We start from the raw sequence: 23,046 nt of genomic DNA, 5'->3' as shown, positions 1-23,046 counted from the left end.
CCTTTCTCCTGGCTTTTCCTCCTCCCAGCTCAGCTCTGGCTGTGCCAGCTCCATCAGGATTCCTGCCCTCAGCAGTGCTCTGCTCTGGTACAGCCTCACCTCGAGTCCTGGGGGCAGTTTTGGGCACCTCAGTGTGAGAGGGATCTGAAGCTATTGGAACTATCTGAAGCTGTTCCTCATGAGGGGGAGCAGGGAGAAAGCACCAATCTCTGCTCTCTGTGAGCAGTGACAGGACCTGAGGGAATGGCTGGAGCTGTGACAGGGGAGGTTTAGGCTGGATGTCAGGAAAAGGTTCTTCCCCCAGAGGGTGGCTGGCACTGAACAGGCTCCCCAGGGCAGTGGGCACGACCCTAAACCTACCAGGGAGCTCAAGGGGTGTTTGGACAACGCTCTCAGGCACATGGTGGGATTTTTAGGGTGTCTGTGAAGGGCCAGGAGTTGGACTCGATCCTTGTGGGTCCCTTCCAGCTCAGGAAGGTTGTCTTTTCAGGCTCACTGTGCATCAGCCAGGCCCAGCACTGGAGCCTTTGGAGGTGTAGGAGCTATGTAACTTTGCATATAAGAGGGAAAGAACCTCAAACCAGCTGGCTTTATTTTACATCTCATTTCTAAAATAAACAGGACTCACCAGGAGGATATTTGCCAGCACAAGAATAAAATTTGAGGGGTTCCTAAAACTTGCCCTCATGCTTAAGGGAGGGCAGGGTTGGAGCTGTGCCCCAGGATATCATTACATGGTGGTTAATTAATAGTAGGCATTGATCAGGGTTTCTGAGGCGAAACACACCAGAATTAATTCCTCAACAACTCATTTAAAAAAGTGCACACTGTCCTGAGGTTGGCCAGTTGGAGGTAAAGAAGCCAAAAATGTTCCCAAAGCATCTAATTTTTTCTCATTTTTAACTTGTCTTCTTAAAAAAATGTAAATATTGGGGGGTTGTGCCTTCACTGGCTCCAATCTCAGCCACAGAATGCAATTGGAAGCAATTAGGGCAGTGTCTGCCTTGGCAGGAGCAGTGGCCGAGCCCCCTTTTGGCACTGCAGTTCAGGGCTGCATTTTATCGAAACCTTCCATGAGGAATTTGGTTTTAATTATCCATCACTGAGCTCCCAAACAGCTGCAAAAGTTTCTGAGTTTCTTAGGGAAGACTCCTGCCCTCCACAATCCAACCGCATTTTTAAAATCAGTCCCAGATGGCTTTCCTGGCACTGGGCAGCATGCTGGTGCTTCAGACAAGTGGAGGCATGGCCAGTGCCCAGCTGTGCCGTTTCCCTGGGACTGACCTGTGTCAGCACCCTGAGAATTCCTGGAAGTGTTCAAGGCCAGGTTGGATGGGGCTTGGAGCACCTGGAAGGTGTCCCTGCCCGTGGCAGGGGGTGGAACAAGGTGAGCGTTAAGGTCTCCTCCAACCCAAACCATCCTGTGATTCCATAATTCTGTGGTGCTCTTCGCCTTTTTTCTTGGATCCCATCTCAGACCCAGATGTCCTGGTTTGGATCATTTCCAAGCTGGCCAAACGAGTGGAACCCCTTCAGAGTTCCCCACCACCCCAGCGCTACCTGGACATGCTGCCCACCACGAGATGGACGGGAGGGAACGTGGTGGAATCTCTCCAGCGAGAGCTCTCAGAGCCAAGGATTACCAGGAGCTTGTGAGCTGCTGCCTGCAAGTGCTCCGTGCTTTTTAGTCTTCCTTCAAAAGTCATCCCCTTGGGTGTCTCGGCGGGAGCGCCGGGGGCTCGGCGCCGGCTGCCGTGCTGCTTTCCGAACCAGGACATCCGCCTGCAGCACTCTGTGTTCCCTGGGGTCCTCCCCCCCCACCCCAACCCCTGCAGCGCCCTGACCCTGTTTGGATTGTGGAAGGATAATTTCACGACCTGACACTTCCCTGGCTCTTAATGTTTCTAGTCAAATGCTGATCCCGAGGGAAATGAGGGAGTCTGGGCAAAACTGACAGCGCTGCTCCAAATTTGCCAGGGGAAGGAAGAAAAACCCAAGGTGTTTGGTGATGGTGACTGGGGTGGATACAGCAGTTGCTCAGCATCCCCTTTTTAACCTTGACAAGATAAAATCACGAAGGAAGAGCCCTTTCTTGCACCAGCTCAGTCAAGTGCACGTGTGGTGCCTCAGCTCTTCGTTCCCTCTGTTCACCCCCAGCTTCTCTTCCCAGCAATGAAGGAGGGAGAGTTTTATCTTTTGCCTTCTCACTCTGATCTTGGAGTTTCCAGCTCTGGGATAGCACATCCAAGCAGACACAACCTCCTTCCATCAATTCCATAGGGAGCCAATGCTGCCAGAGTTTGAAAGAATATTTCATGGATGTTTTAGGATGGGGCAGTGCAGGGAGGAGTGGTGGTGGCTGCGCTGACAGTGCAGGTGTGGTTGGAAGTGGTGAGGGTTTCCAAGGGTTCCATGGCCAAACATGAGCTGGAAAGAAGCTGTTTTGTGCTCAAAATATGTCTCCAGTGTGACATCCTTGTGACCCCTGAAGATTTGCATCTCTTTGTGTCTCTTGGAGCAAATGGCAGGGATGTCTCAGTTAAGCACCTCGTCCACTGTTTCAGAGAATCATTGAGTTTGGAAAAGCCCTCTAAGATCATCGAGTCCAACTGTTGTCTCAGCACCACCGTGTTCACCACTAAACCATGTCCCCAAATGCCATGTCCATGGTTTTTTTGAGCAATTCCAGGGGCCCAAATCTGACCCCAGCATTTGAAGTGGGTCCTCAGCAGTGCCCAGCACGTGGGGACAGGCACTGCCCTGATTGTGCTGCCACACCAGTGCTGGTACAAGCCAGGTGTCACTGGCCTTCTTGCCCACATGGGCACATGCTGACTTGTTTTTTTTTGCACCCAGGGCTCACTCTTTCCCTCTCGGATCCCTCCTGCCACTCCCAGGAGCAGGAGATTTTAGTTGTCATTTTGTTTAACTCATTTCCTCGTGCTTCAAAGCTTCTCTTTGTGCTGAGAACTGCTGCTTTCCACGTCACCTCTTTTAGCTGGGGCCTTTTTTGAAGGTGCAGAGTAGAGCTTATATTTTTCATGCAGCATTTTTTCTTCTCCCTCCATTCGTTTTAAAAAGCCCCCAAACCACCTGAGTAAGCTGCTCTTTGAAATACCAGCACAAGCACTGGCATTTGTGCAAAATCCAGAAAAATCTTGATCCAGAAACTGATCTAAAACAAAATAAATAAATCTCACCTCCTTCCCTGAAGGCAGAAGCAAGTGGAAGAAGGATCTGCTGATGAAAACTCTTCTGCAGCTTCCATTATGGCAGGGACACACCTACAGCTGCTGTCACATCCCCTCAGGCTCTGCAACTCCCTGACAGGAGCAGGGAGCCGGGTGGGGATCATACTCTGCTCCCAGGGAACAAGGGACAGGACAAGAGGAAACAGCCTCAAGTTGCACCAGGGAAGGTTTAGGTTGGATATTTTGGAAAATTTCTTCCCTGAAAGGCTGGTCAGGCACTGGCCCAGGCTGCCCAGGGCAGTGGTGGAGTCACCATCCCTGGATGTGTTCAAAAAGCGAGTGGATGTGACACCTGGGGACAGGGTTGGACTCAGTGATCCAAGAGGGCTTTTCCAACCTGAATGCTGCTGTGATTCCATGTTTCCAGGTCACTGCAGGGTGGCTCTGCTCGATGCTGGCAGCAGCACAGGAATGGTGTGGGTCCTCCCCTCTCGTCTGGCACTTTGCTTCCCTTTAGGCACATAGAGACAGTCCCAGTCTGATCGAGTCCATCTCAGTAACCATCACAGGGAGGTTGTAAATACAGTAATCCTGGGTTTATCCCCTTTTTGCTGGATATGTTTAAAGTGATTCCTTTCTTGATTCCTTTGCAGAATCACGCCCCTGCTCTCCCTGCCTGTGGAAATTTTAGTTTCTTTGGAGGAAAAAAGGGAACAAAAGTGCTTTTTCCTTGTGCTGCAAGTGGCCAGGCTGGTGAGGGGACCTGCCAGGGTTCAGTGCCTGGTTTCCACGTGGCCTTGCCCAGTCACGTGGGGATTTTCCAGCACTGTTCAAATCCATTGGCAGGTGTGTTTGTTGAAATAAATTCAGGCTTGCTATGGAGTGGATTACTTACCCAGCCGTTTGTCATCCTAACAAAAGTCACCACTGAAGGGGATTAGCATAAAGTGCACAAATAACTTTCAACAAGAGGCTTGTTAATCACTGCCTAATTCCCTTCTCCCAGTCTTCAGGGGAGGTTGGGTCACTAGGCCAGAATTCAAAAGGAGCTCTGAGGCTACTGAGGGGTTTGAGAAGCAAATGTTGAAAGCTCAGCTAACAAAGCACCATGGAAAGATCAGCGTGTGTGTGGCTGAAAACGGGAAATCTTTCGTAGAACCCAGACTGGCTTGGGTTGGAAGGGACCTGAAAGATCATCTCATTCTACTCCCCTGCCCTGGAGTTCCACTATCCCAGGTTGCTCCAAGCCCTGTCCAACCTGGCCTTGGACACTTCCAGGGATGGGGCAGCCACAGCTTCTCTGGGCAACCTGTGCCAGGGCCTCCTCATCCTCCCAGGGAAGAATTCCTTCCCAATATCCCATCTAACTCTGCCTTCTCGCAGTGGGAATCCATTCCCCCTTGTCATGTCACTCCATCCCTTGTCCAAAGTATTTCTCCAGCTCTCTTGGAGCCCCTTTAGGCACTGGAAGGGGCTCTCAGGTCTCCCTGAAGCCTTCTCTTCCATGGCTGGAACACCCTCAGCTCTCCCATCCTGTCTCCAGAGCAGAGGGGCTTCCACTCTCAGAATGTCTCTGGGCTCTCTCCAACAGCTCCACATCCTTCTTCTGTTGGTGCCCCAGAGCTGGACACAGCTCTGCAGGTGGGGTCTCACCTGAGCAGGGCAGAGGGGCAGAATCCCCCCCTCCTCTGCTGCCCACGCTGTGGGATGAGCCCAGGATGTGGTTGGATTTATGGTCTGTCTGTGTAACCTCAGCCCCCTGCCAGAGACCAGCCTACAGAAACTGTGTCCCAACGTGCTGCCTCTGAGCTTCATGCAGAGTGTGGCCCAAGCCATGGCTGTTGGGACAAGCACTCAGGTGCCCCTGTCACGACATGAGGCAGCTGCCAGGCACTGAGTCCCTTGAGATGCTTCCCAGACAGAATCTGGCATGGCTCATGGTGGAAGGTCACCTGCTGTCTTCCTTAGGAGGTTTCTCACCTGTAAAATACAAAGAGAGAGGGGCAGAGCAAATAAAATAATCCTGGGCTGGGACAGACTCTTGGGGTTTTGGTGACAGTGTCTACAGGGTGGGGCTGGCACTGAACCCACCCAGGAGCCCGGCTGAGGGCACAGCTCGAGGGAGAATGTGCTGATTCATAGCAGGGCTTGCTTGGCCTTTTGAGCTTTGCACACAGCAGCTTTGCTGAGTGTGTTGTCCATCCACAAGGTTTCACTGGTGCCAGGTCCCTTCAGTTAATTTCTTTGGTGCTGGGCAGCTCCTGTGTCACTTGTCAGAGGCTGTGCTGCAGAGCCCAGGGGTTGCAGGTTCCCTGGGGACACTCCTGTCTTCAATCAGATGCAAGATGAGGGTTCTATTTAGTGTGGAATGGATTGAACACTTAGTAACCAGGTGCAGGTAACAGGTAGCTGGTCCCCACGTCTGCAACTGTGGGAAAGAATTGTCCAATCCACAAAACTGGATAATAAAAACCAGAAAACTGTTTTTAATAAAACAGTGGTTTGCCACAACCAGCCTCTGAGGGATATTCATAGAATCATGGAATTACTAAGGTTGGGAAAGCCCTCTAAGATCATTGAGGCTAACCACTCCCCATGTTTACCACTTACCCATGTCACAAGTGCCACATCCATATCTTTTTTGAACAATTCCAGGGATGGGGAATCCATTACTGTCCTGGGCAGTTTGGGTTCAAAGGAAAGGATTTCAGTTCTGGAAATTAGGAATTGAAGAGCAAGGTTCAGGATTTCTTAGTTGAGCAAAAAAAAAAAAAAGTAAATCTTGAAATGCTTCAGAGGAGCTGAGGCAGATGAAGATTCAGGCAGGGATTGGAGATTCCTAGTTTGTGCTGGGAAATCTCTGTGTAGCCTGACGTGAGCTGGGTGCTGGTATCAGAGGTGGGAAATTGCTGCTGCCTCGCAGCTCTGCAGTTGTTGAACTGAACCTTTAATTCTCCTCATTATTAATTCCCTTTTTCTTTTTTTTTTCCCCTTCAGCATGAAAGACTTTCCAGGTAAGAATTTTCTTTTTTTCTTTATTTTTTTCCCTGTGCAGTATTTATTGACAGCGGGGTTTTTGTACAGCTTTGAAGCCAAACCCTGTCCCCTGAAGCACAGAGCATTCTTTCCTGAGCTCAGCTGTGGGGCCAGTTTGCTTCTGTCCTTTGCTCCCTAAATTATTTAACTGCAGAGATGAAAACCCCTCAGTTAGAAATGGAGCCTGTTCCCGCCACGGAGATGAGAGGTCCATGGGAAATCACTGCCTATGGGGGCTGGGCTGGTGCCCAGGGGACGTTTTCCTGTTGTTTTTGGGTGGTGGCTGCGGGTTTTGGGCAGAAACACCCAGCAGTGGGTGGAGGTGCTCCCACCCATCCCAGAGCCAGGACTGCCACAGCCTCCAGTGCCAACCAGTTGGGTCCATGCTGGCTTGTTCCAAGTTACAGCAGCTCCACAAGTGCTGGATCTTCACCCTGTTCCAGGTTGGAAGCAGCTACGAACCCCAGCACCAGTGACTCGTCCTACAGCGACCGTGCCTCTGGTCGCTCCAGTGCCTACAGCCGCAGGGAGAACCGGCTCGCCGCCCTCAGCAGCCGCGCAGAGGAGGAGAGCAACAGGGACTACAAAAAAGTAGGATTTGTTTAAAATGTACTGCTGTCACCACACGCACCGCAGAACCTGCCTGTGGCTGCAGAAACCTGCCCTGAGAGTCTGTGGGAAGACAAGAGAGAAAAAATCTGGTTTGGTTTTATCTGTTTCATGGAATCGCGTAATGATTTGGGTTGGAAGAGACCTTAAAGCCCATCTCGTTCCATCTCCTCCTGTGGGCAGGGACACCTTCCACCAGATCAGGTTGCTCCAAGTCCAACCTGGCTTTGAACACTTCCAGGGATGGGGCAGCCACTGCTTCTCAGGGCAGCCTCACCACCCTCTGAGTAAAGAATTACCTACACTAAAAACATCCCTTTTCTTTGCCTCTTGGCTTTGTTTGAACTCCCTACAAAATTCAGCAGCCGTTTTCTTATTTCATGCGAATTATGAAAACACAAGTAAAGCATCCAGACTGGTTCTGTTTGCCTTTCTTCTCATTTCCTGATGTGGGGGAGCAAATGCAACCCCACAGCTCAGTGCTGAGGGCACGTGTCTGCTCAGAGCAGCACAGCAGGGTGGGGTTAATTAACCAGGAGCCACCTGGGTAATTGAGGTGTTGTTTTGTGTTTCAGTTATACGAGAGCGCCCTGTCTGAAAATCAGAAGCTGAAGTCAAAGCTGCAAGAAGCCCAGCTTGAGCTGGCTGACATCAAAGCAAAGTTGGAAAAAGCAGCCCAGGTAAGTGAAAATCCAGGCCCTGACTGGAGGAACTGAGTACTGGCCATGATGAACCAACACTTGTTCCAGGATGGGAGAAGGAAGGGGGAGCTCCTGGGAGGGAAGGTGCTGTAGAAGAGACTGTTACTTTTCACAGAAATAAGTGAGTGGTTCTGTAAAGACTTGCTGCCTCTCCGGGCAGGAGCATCTGTGGGCTGTCTCAGCCTTTGTGCCGCACCCTGTGAGTGCTCTCGGGTTTAATCACTTGCTATTTTTAATTTCCGTAGCAGAAACAGGAGAAAACTTCTGACCGGTCCAGCATGCTGGAGATGGAGAAGAGGGTACGTGTCTCTGCTTTCTTCTGAGTCGCAGTCCTTGCCTCGTGTTGCTGTGCAGGGCAGAGTCATTTCTAGAAGGAAAGCGTTAATTAAAAGATAAGTTGTATTTTTGCCAGCTCGCAGTGATAATTGTGTTCTGACCTTTTCAGGGCCTGAGACTCTGCTGCTCTTCTTTGCACTTCAGGCTTCATTCTGATTCCTCTCTTTCATTGTAGGAAACTGCAGACCAACGGATTGTGTCACACTAAGACACTGTTGGTCCATTATGCTTTAAAATATTCTTGATCCTTTATAAATAAAGAGTGGTTTGGGGTGGTGGGGGAACTAAGCAAAAGCCTGAAGGGCTTCTCTCAATCTCTTCATCCCCCAGCCTGGGTTGGTACCAGGGGTTGCCCCAACCCAGGGGCAGGACCTTGCACTTGATCTTGTCGAAGTTATAGCAACATCCAGCTTGATTTGTGTTGAATTAGGGTCACAACAGCCACAAATACAGCTTTCTGAGAGTTAGAGAGTAAAAAAGAGATAGACTGTTCTCAGTTAAGATGGCATTAGCTGTTTGCAGGATGGCTCATGCATTTTGCACTGATGAATCCCTGGACTGAGTGCACTGGGGCCAGAAAGTGACCCAGCACTCAGCAGCAGCAGCCACACCCAGCAGCTGCATTTCCCTCACTATCCTGACCTCATGTCTCTTTGCAGAGGGCAAAGGAGCAGGGCAGAGAGTGTAAATCCTGTTCCTGACCCACATTTCCTATTTCCCCCTTCTCAGGGCATATCCCTGGGGCGTTGTGAGCCCCCTCATGTTGGGAAGGTCGTTGGAGGAGTCCAGATCTGCCCTCTGGCACAGGCTCTAGCTGAGGGCACCACCAGCACTCACATGGCAGAGCCTACCTGTGTAATCCTCACTTTTCACAATACACCAAAGGCAGTCAGCTTTACAGCTTTTCAGCCTTAAATTAATCTGGGACAAGCAGGGTTTCCAGGCAGGGAATTTCCTTTCCCTGTTCTCTCTTTCCTATTTGAGTGGCTCTGTGACTTTTCTTGTTGCCTCCTATAGTGAAGTTTAAGTAAATCCACGGCTTCACCTACAGAGCTCAAAATCACATTACAATCAGCAACTCCTGAGAACTGGGATCACTGAAAATGGGGGATAATTTCATTAGGGGTATGAATAGAGCTCAGGATCTGCCCAAATGGCCCCAGCACATATCCCTGCTGCTTTGCCAGCTGCCTTATCCCATCTGATCACCTCCTGGTTGTTTCCTCTGCCTTGCTTTGGGATGCTCTTCAGTGAATGCTCCTACAGAAATACAAGACTCTTATTTTTCTTTAAGAGAAAATGCACTGTAAATTTTTCTTCTAAAATCTTGTGACTCTCTTTGTTATGAATCCTTGTAAACAGGAGAAGCGAGCCCTGGAGCGGAAACTCTCTGAAATGGAGGAGGAGATGAAGGTAAGAAATAATCTTCACTGTGTCTATTCCATTTTGTATTCATGTCTTTTGGGATTGTTCTCCAGGAGGAGGATATTAAAGGTGTCCATGGGAAGGGACCCACGTTCCTTTCTGCAGTCAGGCTTTAATGGCCCTGTTCTCCCAACGTGAAACGCTAATTAATAAACTGTCCTGTTCTCATTCATCTGATTGCTCCTATGTTTGATTTGTTCTGCTGTTTGATCTGAGAATGGTGAAAGCTGTTCTCCTTAAGTGCCCTCCCAAACTAACCTTTTGTGGCATCGCTGAGTTCCAGTGTGCTGACCCCCTGTGCTCTGAGTAGTCTGCAGCCCAAGTTAAGCCGCCGAAGTTCTCTCCGGATGGGTAAGAAGACAAAGCTGGCTTTTGAGCTCACGCACACTGGCCAGGATAAAACACAGAGTGATTGTTTCCCCCCCCAAAGCATGTCACTGGGAGGCTGTGGAGGCCTGGGATAATTTCAGCAAAGAGGAATTTTGCTTCCTGGCGAGATGTGCAGCACGGCTTAGCGTCACAAGCCATCGCCACCATCGTGTTCTCTCTCTCTCTCTCTCGTGGTGCTGCTTCGAGGATGGTTCTCTCCTGCCCTGGGAGCAGGGGCTGAGCACTGCAGAGCAGGAGGCAGCACCTTCGTGCACCTAAAACTCCACACTGGTTTTGCAGCATCGCGTCGTGTTAGGCTGCGTTCTAACGCTCGTGTTCACAGAATGAACGTCCCCTTTGCTCTGTGCCCGTGCTTTTGTTCCCTTTGAGCATGACCCAGGTGGGACCAAGCTGCTTTCAGAAGGAAGGACACACCTGAGGGCTCTCCCAGTTCGCTGGTGGAAACGAGTTCCTGCCACCCTGGAGGAGGTTCCAACTTTTGTGTTTCTGTTTGAAGCTTTGAAAGGATCAGTGGCTTGTGCTGCGTATTCTGCTGCGATCAGTAGCAGAGTGATGTGGTGGAGTCTTCTGTAAAGGCTCTTGTTCTCTCACAGAGGAGAAAATAAGTGTGGATGTTCAAGCCAGGAGGGGGAGGAGAAAGGACTGAATGTGCCTACATTCCAACCTCTTTGTTCGGTGAGCAGGTAACAACCTTTATCTTCAGAGAGACCTTCCCGTGATTACAGAATTGTGGCCTTCAAGAGAAACACAGGCAGGAGCACTTTGTGCTGGTCCTTCAGCTCTCCAGATCACTGCAAACCAGCTCAGCCTGTGGAGTAAGAAGACAAGGTGGTGTCCTCTAGTGGCTTCTCGGTTTGGAAACATTTTTATTGCTTTGGAGAGCAATTAATGAAGGAAGATGCCTGTAGGGACTGTTGGACACAGCCAGAGCACCTCTGGTTTGGATAATCCAGAGCTGCAGAGTGATGGAAGCCAAGGTGGTGCAGAAGGAGAAGCACAGGTTGCACATGTTCTCACACTGCCCCAAGAGGTGTGGGCTGAAGGAGTCTGTGGTCCAGTTGAAAACGAGCTTCAGGTCCTCAAGAGTGGTGCTGACTCTGCTCTCTGCACTGTTCTTGCTGCATCAAATAACCAAAGTGGCCTTTTCTTAGTAGAATAAATAGATAAGAAAGTGGAACATCTCTCTTCTGAGGCACTGCTACATTTTCACTAGTGTTTGCAAAACCTTCAGCCCGTGATGAGTAAGCACCTGAGGGCACTGTGACATGTCTTTTTTGACAACCACTCAACAAAAAGAAGTATTGAATTGGACCTGTGCATCTGGAAAGCACTTTTGTGTCCACTCTCATTGTGCCTTGAAGCAGGAGAGTGAGCCCTGCTGTGTTTGCCTGCAGTGAGATAACCTCCACAGAGCATCCCTGTTAGTCCCCAGTGTGGGAGTTGAGCCAGGAAAAAAAATCTATTAATTCTGGTTGGACTTCTATTCCTGCTCCATGCACTGCCTGAGTAGCTGTCAAGCAGAGTCAGAAGGAATAAACAAGAAATTGGGAAGGAATAAGTGAATCCACCAGTTTCCTTGAACATGGAAGGTTATTCAGCAGTTGGAAACAACCAAACCTGCCAGGTGATAAGGTCTCAGGTTGGTTTGGGGGATTCTTTCCACTGGTCTTTGAATCGAACAGGTCCAGCAAGGCTCACATCCAGCTGCTTGATCCTGGGGTGTCTGTGTCCAGTTCCACACATCCTGGCCAGGATTCTCCTCTCCTTGCAGCTGACTTGTGAGGAAGAGGAGGCACAGAAATGCTTTGTACTTCAGGCTGTGCTTGAGGGAATGAGCTTTGTTCCTGTCCTGAGTGTAACCCCTGCTAACAAAGCCATCAAGAAGTACAGAGGAGCGGGACAGGCTCAGCAATCTCAAGACCCTTGGTGGCAGAGCTGCTCCTCAGACCTGCTCTTGATAAAGTGACAGAGTGGTGCAGCATTTCCCTGAGCGACTGCAGAATTCCACTGGAGATCCAGAACCTTGGCTGAGGCAGGAGAAAGAAAATTAACATTTGCACTGAGCCGAATTCAGTGCCAAGTGCCCAAGGTCCCAGCTGAACAGAGCAATTTTTCTTGAAGGTCACAGAAGCTTCTTTATTCCGTAGCAGCTCCTGGCCTCGGCCATCGTGCGTGCTCCGGGCATTTTTGTTTCCCCCAGTGTTGCAGGCACAAAATCCTTTAATTGAAGGCAGGTACAGCTGAACTGAGAGACCTGCTTTGGCTAAGCCAAGTCTCAAGCAGAGTGATAAGCAATCACAGCAGTATCGTCCAGATCCTGGTCTTCGCCCTTGGCTTCAGTCCCAGCTTCCCAGCCTTTGCTGAGTTTCTTGGATAAATAGGAGCCTGGCCTACCTGCAGCATGTGTACATTTTTACATAAATGATCCTTTCTGGGGGCTGTGCAGCGTGCTGAGGCTGAGTGGCAGCTGATGGGACCACGCTGAGGTTTCATGCTATGTTGGTGTGGGAAAGCAAAGGTGGTCTCTGAGATGATCACAATCCTTTCCATCTCGCGTAGAACGACACCTCATTTTACATATGTTGGATGTTTTCTGCCAGCTGTGAGCCCTGTGGTAAAACAGAGGATGTTTATTATCCGTGGTATTGTAGAATCATGGAATCTCTTGAGCTGGAAGGGATCCACGGGGATCATTGAGTCCAACCTAAGGCCCTGCACAGGACCCCAAGAGTCACACCATGTACCTGAGGGCATTGCCCAGACTCTCCCTGAGCTCTGGCAGGTTTGAGGCCGTAACCACTGCCTGAGGGAGCCTATTCCCATGCCAAGCACTCTCTGAGGGAAGAACCTTTTCCTGATATCCACCCTAAACCTCTCCTGACACAGCTCCAACTGTTCCCTCGAGTCCTGTCACTGCTCACAGAGATCGGAGCTGCCCCTCCACTGCCCCTCATGAGGAAGCTGCAAACCCCAATGAGGTCTAACCTCAGGCTTCTCTTCTCCAGTCTGAACAGACCAAGTGACCTCAGCTGCTTTTGGTACCACCAAAAGAAGTGACTCTTCCATCTTCTGGTGCCCAGGCAGCCAGCACAGCTCGGGCAGGTGAAGGGATGGATGGATGGATGGATGGATGGATGGATGGATGGATGGATGGATGGATGGATGGATGGGATGTGGTGAGCACAGATCTCACTGGTGAGGCGTCCCTGCAGCTCTCCTGCAGTTTGTTGGCCGTAGCTCTGTCTCGGGACCTGTTGATTTGTCCAGTGTCAGAATTGCATTGGTGTGTCCATGGAGCTGTTTTGTCAGTTTGATGATCTCGAGGGGCTCAAGCCCCATACTTTACTAGCTCCCTGCACTCCTCACCTTGCTTCTGTTGGTTTTGCAAAGCATTTCAGCAGGGTGTCTTGATTCCTTCATGAGGAGCAGAGGTAGTGCTTTTGAGCAGCTAAGAGTGGAGCCAATGGATGGTACTTCTGTTTTGTACAGGAATGTACAGGAATGAGCCCTTGGACAAAATATCCCAGGATGCAGCAGGTTCCTTGCCAGCTGCAGCCAGCTCTGGGTCATCATGGAATCCCTGGTTTGGGTTGGAAGGGATCTCAAAGCTAATCTTGTTCCAGCCCCTGCCATGGGCAGGGACACCTTCCACTATCCCAGGCTGCTCCAAGCCCCGTCCAACCTGACCTTGGGCACTTCCAGGGATGGAGCAGCCACAGCTTCTCTGGGCAACCTAAGACGTGCAGGTTGGGTGGGTGGTCATTGCAGCTTCTTTGTGATGCAGTAGATTTATTTGTGCAGCCCCTGGTTCAGGACAGACAGTGACCTCCTTTGGAGCACTTCCTTCTGATGAAATGGCAAAAAGGAATCCCCTTTCCTGTAGACCCTTCCCTCCATTTCCTCCTGCTGCTGCGAGCTCAGGAGCATGGTGGGTGCTTTCTGGAGCTACTTTGGTTCAGGGCTGGGATTTTGTCACTTGAACTTACAACTCTTCTTTTGGATATTTCCCTTCCTGCCTTCCCCTGTCCAGTGTCAGTGCTCCCCCCACCATGCAGGAGGGGTTCTTGTCCAGCAGGGGTTCTTGCTCTCATGGCCCTGCTACCTGATGAGTTCTGAGCAGGGAGGAGAGTCAGGCCATGGCTCAGGAAGCAGCTCCACAGCCCTGACATCTCCTGGCACCCACGCTGGTGTAAATGTCCATCACATGGATTCGCTTTCGCATCACTGGGAACAGCCTTGTCCCTGTGGCACTGGGATGTCTGCTTGGCTTGTACCGTTTCCACATTCTGCTTCCCTCGTGGCTTTTCTGTTCCCTTCCTCCCATTGCCTCTGTACCTGTGCCCAGTTTTTACCTGTACCCAGTTTGTACCTGTGCCCAGTTTGTACCTGTGCCCCAGCGTGGGGCTGCTCAATCTCTGCACTGTCCTGTGCCCACCATTGCCTTTGTCACCAGGAATGCCAGGCTGGCACATCCCTCCCGTGGGAGGTGCTCTCATTCAGACTCCTCCAGCTAAAAATGAGAGACTTAAGGTTCAGACTTGCCACCTCTGGAGGTCAGAGATAAATTGAGCCCCAGAGAAGAGCTGAATTTGGGCAGAGGTGAAAAACCTCCCCAAACCTCAAACGTTTTGGCAGGACTGAGCCTGGGCAGACCCAGGAGCATCACTCAGGAACAGGGGACAGGAGCAGGCACAGTACCTATCTCAGTGATTTGCTGTGGGACAGTGACACTTCCAGGTGCTTCAAGTCTGTGCCTTTAGAATCTCCCATGAAGCTCTGGTCGCTCTTTGCTCCACACAGCTGCTTTAACTTTTAGTGAAACATGAAGAAAAGGAGTTTTAAAGAAATTCTCAGTTCCCAGCAGTGCTTTCAGAGCCTGTGTAGGTGGTAAGTCAATGGTGATAGGTCTCACAGCAGTTCCCAAGTCCCAGGGCTGTCTGGGTAAACTAGAATATAATCCTGCTTTTTGGTGGAAAATCGCTTTATTTGACCTTTTTTAAGGCTTTGGGAGCCCCTGGAGAAAGGGACGGTTCTCCAAACATCCTCAGTGTGTTGACAGGCTTTCCCTGTCCAGCACTTACTGCTACTAATTTTTCTTTTACTCTCTTTTTTCCTTTCACTGCCTGTGGACTAAATTCACATTTCTGTGCCCATTTGTCTCCGTGATGTTCTCTCTGTGTTTCTCTGTCCACTCCTCTCACTCTCTGCAGAATCTCCACCAGCTCAAACAGATTCACACCCTGAGGCAGATGAATGAGCAACTGCTGGCTGAGAACAGGGCTCTGACCCGGGTCGTAGCCAGACTTTCTCTGCCCGCCAAGCCCTCAGAATCAGAGGAGCTGTAGCTGCTTTCCCTCCGGCTCATCTCGCCTCCCTCTTCCACTTTTCCAGGCAGGTCTCTGCTCCCTGGCTGTGCTGCTCCCTCTCCTCCCTGCTCTCCAGGGTGCCTGGTGAAGCTTTGTGGCTCAAAAGCAAAGAACCCTCACAGTTCCAAAAGCATGGCAGGGCTTTGCTGCAGGCTCTGCTCGTCCTGCTGGCTCTCGCTCTGCTTGGCAGTGCTGCCAACCTCACCAGCTTAGCCCTGGGAAATGGCTTTGGGGTGGCTTGGCAGTGCCAGCAGCCCCTTGCCCGGTACCCTGCCTGGAGACAGACCCCCAGACTGGGTTGGATTGGAAGGGACCTTAAAGCTCATCTCATTTCCAACCCCCTGCCATGGGCAGGGAGACCTTCCACTAGACCAGGTTGCTCCAAGCCCTGTCCAACCTGGACCCTGGACATCTGAAAATAGGTGGTTTATGCTTTGTCAGCTCATAATAGAATTCTTTTTTAATTGGACTTTAGTTGGACTTTAGTTGGACAGTTCAGGGAGAAGCTGGCACTCAGCAAATCTGCTAATCCAAAGTCAGGATGAACAGTGTCATAAAGTTGTAGGGATATTGTGAAAAGTGCATGTTTTAGACAGGGGATTTTTAGAAAAATTACAAACAGAGCTGTCCTCAGCAGGTTTTCTTGGTCACTTGAGCTCCTTCCCTCATTTTAAATGGAGATTTTTGAGTCTGAGCCCACAGGTTCAGCATCCCCCCTGCTTCCTGTGGGCTGGCACAGGATGGGGGACCCAGCAGGAGCTGGACCAGAAGCACTTTGTGTTTTCATCTTCAGTTTATGATCCAGTACAGGGCAATTAGAGTTTGAAACCCAAAGATGACCCTTCCCTAAGCTTTGCCCTAGCACATCACACAGCTAAATTATATCCCTTCCTGCTACTTCATTGGTTCTGTGCTAAAATAAAGCTGTAACTGCTCCTTTCTCAGGGCCCTGCCTGTCCTTTGCAGGTTAGTAGGGATATTCAGATCCCTTCAGACACAGAAGCACTGTGCTCTTGTGGGCTGGAAGTGGCACCACGGTATAAAAAATTCTATTCTTAGCACACAAATTATATCAAGGCTGATTAGCCACAGAAACAAAAGTAACCAGGGGAATTGTGGCTTCCCCTTTCCAGGAGTCTCAGCTCAAGCCCACATGTGTGTCCCAGGGGCTGGGAGAGTTGAGTGTTGTGTTGTGTGCCCTGGATTGTGCAGATGGTCAGGTGCAATGATCTCACTGCCTTTCTGCTTTAAATCTGCCAAAGTATCCTCCAACCCATCCCTGCAAGTCACCTCTCTTCTCCTCTCAGGAAGTGCCCACGTTATCACTTCCCTTCCATCCCCCCCTGCTCAGAGGTGCCCTCCTGTCTGGCTGAGCTGTGGCTGGGCTCATCCTTCCCTCCTCACTCAGGTTTGCTTTTCCCTGCCCTGCTGGAGCTGGGGAAGAGCCATGTGCTGCTCTGCTGATCTATTTTCAACTCTTTTAGTAGGTCTAACACAGTGTAAACCCTGGCACGTGTAAACCCTGGCTCAGAGGGGTCTGTGGACATCACAGCTGTGCAGTGCCACCACTGGTTTCGTGTTCACCATGCCCTGGCAGCAGCAGTGCTTTTCAAAGAGTCTCGTTTTCCCAAACCCACATCAAATTTCTGAGGAGCCACTTTCTGCAGTGTCACAGGTAGCACAGAGCCCTGCTGCTCAGACCATCCTCCAGCCCAAAACTGACTTTACACCGATGCTGCATCACAGTCAGCCCTGCCATCCCCTGGGGCTGGGCCACATCCCTCCTCTCCACTCCCATGAGACACCTCTAAAGCTGGAGTTTCCAGCCCCAGCCTGTTCACATGTGGTTTATTTTACCCAACTTGAGGCCACTCAGCTTTGAAGGGAGGAACACCCTTGGCTCAGGAGGGGTGAAATTGTGCAGGGTTGATGTGTCCCTTTCAGAAAGGCTCACTGGGCACTGATGGGAGTAGGGATACAACCAGGAAACTTTTCCAGAGACACTTATTTTACATGCAGTTAATGGTTCTTCATTTTTAAATAAATTATGAAATTGCCTGGAGCCCATGTGTGAGGCACAGACGCCACCAGAGCTCCTGGTGAGCTGTGGGACTGAGGTGGGTCTCTCTGGAGTTGTTTCTGGGAGCCTGTGACAGATTCTCTCTACCAAAGTGAGTGGCAGGACTTTGTACCCCCCTTATCACAGCAATGGGCACTCAACCACTCCAACAGTGACACAGGGAGGACAAGGACTGTCCCTCCACAGACCCCAGTGGGTGGTTGAGCTGTCACAGGGCACTGGGAGGCACCAGGCTGAGCCCTGGGTGAAGCTCAGGGGGAAACAGAGGAGTGCAGAGACAGCAAGGGCTCTGCCCTGTCTCTGAGCTCCTGAACACTGATGATGGCAGTGCCTCTCCTTTGGCTGTGAGAAATGTCATAGGGAGCCACAAGTGCTGTTCTGGTGACAGCCCAGCTGTGGTGATGCACGTGTCACTCCACCACTGGGTCCAGGGAGAGACTTCCAGCGTCACTGGCTGGAGCTCTGGCCAGCCCAGCACACCAGTTTTCCCTTTCCCCACTATCCCACCATGTGGCACCATTCCCCTCTTCCCTGTCTAGCAAAACCTCCTGCCTGGAGCATCCACCACCAACACTCACAGGGATGAGGTTGGAAGTGTTGGGGCCACCATGGCTTGGCCTGGCTGTGAAAGGAGGGAATTACTCCAGCACTGCCCCAGGAACTGCCTGCACTCGATGCCAGTGGTCATGGAGGGGGGGCTGCAGGTGGAGGAGAGCAGGAGTTGTGGTCAGAGATGAAACTCCAACTTAGGAGGAAGGAGAAGATTTAGTGGGTTTGGGGGAATTCCTCCAAGATTCACCTCGGCAGAGAGAAGTTGTGGCTGAGCTTACACCGGTGCTGTTCATGCCTGTGTGTGACCCTGCTGTCCCCCAGGCTGCTGCAGCAGGCTCAGGGCTGCTCACCCCGTGGTCTGCTGGCACCTGTGGTGGGACTGACCCCTTGTCTGTCACACCAGGACAGGAGTAGGGAGTGTCCTCCTGGTGCCCCGATGGCCAGGAACAGTCCACTGAAGGTCACCCTCCTGCAGCATGGGGAGCAGGGGAAGTTTGGAGGGTTTATGCCAGTTGGAAGTGCTGGAAGGGTCTTGTTGAAGTTATTTCTTCTCTATTTCCAAAATGCTCAGCCCTTTGTCTGTGTTGTAACCCTTGGTTGAGCACCCAGGAGGTACCTCCAGTGTCAGTGTGTTCTGCCAGTCCTCTGGCCTCAGCACATGTGACTGTAACACATCTGTGGGGTCCCAAGGAGATTTGGGGGTATTCTAAAGAGATTTTGCAGAGTCCAGTCCTAAGTGAGAGAATTTCAGACCTTTGTTTTCCTCTCTAGTCCTGGCAAAATGGAGAAAAAAAACCCAAATTAGGAAAACCAGCTTTATCGTTTTGTGCTGAGCTCTGATGAGCCTCTGGGCACAGGTTTGGGGTGAAACAGCTCAGAAATGGTTCCTGCCCTCCCAGCCTGGTGCTGAGCTGCTTCTGGGGCCGTGGCATTGCTTTGCACCACGGGCTTCCAGGCTCGGGGCTCCCTGGCTCTGCTCTGCTCGAGTCCCCTCTCACCCCTCCACGCCTGGCAGCTGGATTGGGAAAGCTCTGGAGATGCTCCAGAGAAATGGAATCACACTGGGTGGAGGGGATGCAATGATGTCCCCTCTGGTCCCTCCGAGCCGAGCTCTGATCCCGTCTTGTCTTTGTCTCTCTGCAGATTTTGACAGAGCTGAAGTCGGACAACCAAAGGCTGAAGGACGAGAACGGAGCCCTCATTCGTGTCATCAGCAAACTCTCCAAATAGGAATCCTGAGCAAAGGCAGGATGAGGAGGGGCCCTACACCAGCTGCCAACCCCACCACGAGCCCTCCCCGCCCTTTCCCACCCGTCACGTACAGCAAGTGTTTCAGCCGTGGGATCAATGTCACACCTGCCTTGCCCTGCCCTTTGCTGTACATTCCCTCTGTGCCCCTTTTTTCCCCCCCAACACACCCCCCTGCCATTTTATTATTTTTAATTTAAGCATGTTGTGGTATCTCGGACATTTTATTCAAGGGAGAAACGTGAGGACTGGGTTTGAGCTGCCAAAACTTCTTCCAGGAGCCCAGTACTTGGTGTCGGACTCTGACCTGGAGTGGGAAGCTCCTGTTGTAAAAAGTGACACCTCAAAAACTAATCCAGCACATCCAAGCCCTGTACAGGTGGGAAATGTGAGGCTGGGACACACGGGCTGGGACTCTGAGGATGCACATCAACCCACTGAGATGTGGGACTGGCTAAATGTGATGCTGTGAAAGCCACCTGGGCTCGTGTCTGTCACAGGCTGCTTTGCACAGAGACCTTCTCCTCCTCTCACCCCAGTACACCCAGTCCTTTATTTAAGATTTTGAACCTGTTCAGTAACAGCAACACTGACACTTGGCATCAGACCCTTATCCCTCACCCTCCCTTTCACCCAGCCTGGGTGATTCCATGTCACGTTGTGTTCTTCCAGGGCTCCTGGCTGTAATTAGTAGCATCCATTTGCACCTGGACTGTTGCTCCTCGGGACAGGATGTATCACAGGTACTTCTGAGCTTTCTGAAGGACAACCTTGAACCCTTAGAGACCCCTCTGCTGCTTTTACAGAGCGTTGCTGTGCCCACACCAGAAAGCAGCCTCCCTGTCCTAAACAGCCATCTGGGACATTCTGCTGTCTCCACGAAGGCAGTGCCCCGTAGTGGAGTCTGGTCTGGTACTTTGGGTACCTCACTTGGATTTGCAGCAGGATTTGTAGAGAGGGGAAATGCCAGAGTCCTGTTCCCACCCACCCTTCTGTTGGTGGAGCAGCTTGACACTGCTGGATTCCAGGGCAGAGGACCGTGGAGCAGTGATCACTTGCACACACCTTGGAAAGGTGAGGGTGCATGGGTGTCAGACAGGCAAGGAGCTGCTGGTAACTGAATCACTGTGATGAAAGTCTCCTAAACCCATCAAAAGCTTGTGATAAGCCTTGACCTTGAAGGAAACCTCCAAAAATACCCCTCTTTAATCTTACATGCACTCAGAACCGCTTGGAATTGTTCTCCCCGTGGGCATTGGCTCCTCTCTCCATGCTGTGGGACCTGTCATCAGGTCTGCTCAGCTTCCCCTTAACTGACTCCTCTCAAACAATACCTTCCCTCTCAGAGACATCTTGCTGTATCCAAACCACTCTCCCATCTACATCCTTCCATATTTGTTTTTTTCATTCCCTTTGTCCTTGGACTCCCAGCTCCGTCTGGCCAAGGGCTGCAGTCTCAGTCACTGAACCTGGAGGTGGCCACGAAGCAGCTCTACCCACGTTCCCAGGCAGCTCTGCTGACGGTGGGCTGGGGGGACTCTGCTATGGAAGAGAGAGATGAGATACTTGAACATGAGCAGAGTACTTGAGCTTGCTCAACAGGGTAAAATTCATCAGGCAGTCCTGGGCTTTTTGGAACCTTTTGCTGGTTATTGCCTCAGAAAGCATCTTTATTTTCCTCTCCCTTGGGCTTTTTTCTCTTTGGTTCTCCACCCACCCACCCTAATTCTCCATCTTTCCCCCTTCCCCTCCCTGTCCTGCCTGTTTCCACCTCTCTTGCTCTTCCTAGAGCTGCTGTCTTTCCCCAGGCAGCTCTGGCCAGAGGTTCCTCTTCAGCCGGCAGAGCTTTAGGTGCCGTTTCCCCTGGTACACTGAGGCCCTTCCTCTGCTGCTGAGCTTTGGGAGGAAGAGACCAAAGCTGGTAAAGGCATCAGGGTTTCTGCAGAGCACTGCCTAAGCCAGGCATCCTTTTTATATTCCTTGATTTTAACCCTGCTCTATTTAACAGCTTTAAGTCTTGAGATCCGGTCAACGCTTCCCCTGCACGCCGTTCCCTCTTGGTGCACTCTTTATGTGAGTACTTCTGGCGTTCTTGATGTTTTCTCTCTTGGTGACCCGCTCCTCTCTCCAGCCTCGGGCTCTCGGCTCCGCTCAGGAGCTCAGGAGCCCAGTCCCTTCCGTGCCGTGTGGAGGAGAAGATGCTCACCAGCTGATGGTGAGGATGAGAGTTCACACTAAAGATCCTGTTCTTCTCACGAGGCGGGTTCCTGGCAGCAGGAAGAAGCCTGGTGTCTGTTTTAGGGAGAGGGTTCAGCCCAATCTGACAAACCCATCCCGCACTGATGTTTTGCTCCTCCCTGGCAGGACACTCACTGCGTTTTTTTTCCTAAGGAACAGTATGGGAAGGCTGTGGGAGGTTCGTTCCTCTGAGTGGCGCCTTGCAAAGCCAAACCACTTGAGCTGACGTGTCTGCTTAGCACTGGATTCCCCCCTGAAGCCCAGGGAGGGGGGGGAGGGCCCCCATAGCTCAGTGTCCCTGATCAGCCAAAGCTGTGAGCGTTTCGCAAACCAAATTCTTGAGAATGAATTTTTTTTTGGTCTCACTTCTTGCCTGACATAACCAGTGCACTGAGGAGGTGACAAGCAGGACACCTTGAACCCTGTGCTTGGGACAGGGTGCAGAGCGAGCAGGTTTTAAAACCGATCCCTCTTGGAACCAGAGCATTTGCCAGACGTGGTTTCCCTTGGGGAACACGAGGGTGGTTGTTTTTCTTTTCTAAGCAATTGCTTGGGGTGAATTCATTTTTATTGCTTGGGGTGAACCCGCCTGTTGTGGCTGCAAGTTTGATGATGGCTCTTTGTAAATAAACTCCTTGGAGAAGCAGGACTGGCTGACGAGATGGGGAGAGAATGTATTTTTATGCAACTTTTGAGTGGCCTTTCAAACCCTGAGATGAATGATTTGTTTTACTGGTTGTTGTTATATAGTATTATAAGTGTGTTTGAAAGTTTGGGAATAATATTCACAGCTATGATGCTTGTAAACACAACAGTATTTATAAATGAATAAAATAAGAGTTGATTAAATAGAAGCTTTGACTTTGCTTCTGTCTTTCTGGAATTGTAAATTGTTTGAACTAAAATGCCCTGCTTCTCCCAAAATTGTCATGGCATAACAATATCCATCATCCATAAAAGCACAAATGCTACAACATCAGCTGCAACACAGGTGCCTCTTCAGGGAAGCTGAAAAGAAGGGACTGGGATGCACATCCTTGAAAGCTTCTCACCAGTGGGAAGGCAAAAGGGAGAGAGTTCCATCTTGCTTTGGGGGTCAGGACCATCTCCCCTGTTCTGCCAAGTCCTATGTTTGTTCTTCTCAGGAGTTTGGCCAGGACAAAGTGTGGCAAAGATACGAGCAGGTGATGGTGTCACATCTGGGATCCTCTGTCCCAGCTGAGGCTGCTGGAAACCTGCGTGTGTTCCAGACTTCAGAGGTGGTTGGAGCAGGTTGAGCTCTTCCCTTGGAGTCTGGGAGCGTCCAGTGCTTCTGCAAAGCAGGGCAGGACCTAAACATGATTGTAGGGACCAGACTGCTGGGACTCAAGAATTTGGTGGGGACCTTTGATATCTTCCACCTGTGCCCCATGTCTGGGCTGGCCACACTCAGCCAAGAGCCAGGACTCAAGGCTGAGGAAAAGTCACAGGGAGCTGGGAGGGGCTCAGCCTGGAGAAAGGGAGGCTCAGGAGGGACCTTCTCACTCTTTGCAACTTCCTGATAGGAGGGGGGAGCCAGGGGTGGTCGGGCTCTGCTCCCAGGGTACAAGGGACAGGACAAGAGGAAATGGCTTCAAGCTGTGCCAGGTGAGGTTTAGGTTGGATATTGGGAAAAATGTCTTCACTGAAAGGCTGGTCAGCCCCTGGCACAGCTGCCCAGGGTAGTGGTGGAGTCACCATCCCTGGAAGTGTTCAGAAGACACACGGATGTAACACCTGGGGACATGGTTAGTGGTGAACATGGCAGTGCTGGGGGAATGGTTGGACTCAATGATCTTAGGGGTTTTTCCAACCTCAGTGATTCCATGATTCTATGTTTCGGGGGACCTGGGCAC

General features: G+C 51.0%; 1 protein-coding gene across 6 annotated transcripts in view; it reads left to right on the top strand.

The window, feature by feature from the left end:
- PPP1R12B (protein phosphatase 1 regulatory subunit 12B) overlaps positions 1-22,026 on the top strand; it is a 117,288-nt gene extending 95,262 nt beyond the window's left edge. For all 6 annotated transcript variants that reach the window (XM_050327102.1, XM_050327105.1, XM_050327104.1 and 3 more), the window contains 6 exons: positions 6,189-6,205; positions 6,671-6,818; positions 7,412-7,516; positions 7,783-7,836; positions 9,236-9,286; positions 18,830-22,026. In XM_050327102.1, the coding sequence (XP_050183059.1) occupies positions 6,189-6,205; positions 6,671-6,818; positions 7,412-7,516; positions 7,783-7,836; positions 9,236-9,286; positions 18,830-18,916 (462 nt within the window). In that variant the 3' untranslated portion in view covers positions 18,917-22,026. The remainder of the gene's footprint in view (positions 1-6,188; positions 6,206-6,670; positions 6,819-7,411; positions 7,517-7,782; positions 7,837-9,235; positions 9,287-18,829) is intronic.
- Positions 22,027-23,046: the final 1,020 nt, after the last annotated feature.

Source organism: Myiozetetes cayanensis, unplaced genomic scaffold, assembly GCF_022539395.1.
Source record: "Myiozetetes cayanensis isolate MyiCay16 unplaced genomic scaffold, myiCay2020 scf32, whole genome shotgun sequence".
Taxonomy (NCBI): domain Eukaryota; kingdom Metazoa; phylum Chordata; class Aves; order Passeriformes; family Tyrannidae; genus Myiozetetes; species Myiozetetes cayanensis.
The sequence above is the reverse complement of the archived record's forward strand: the minus strand, read 5'-3'. Positions and strand labels throughout refer to the sequence as shown.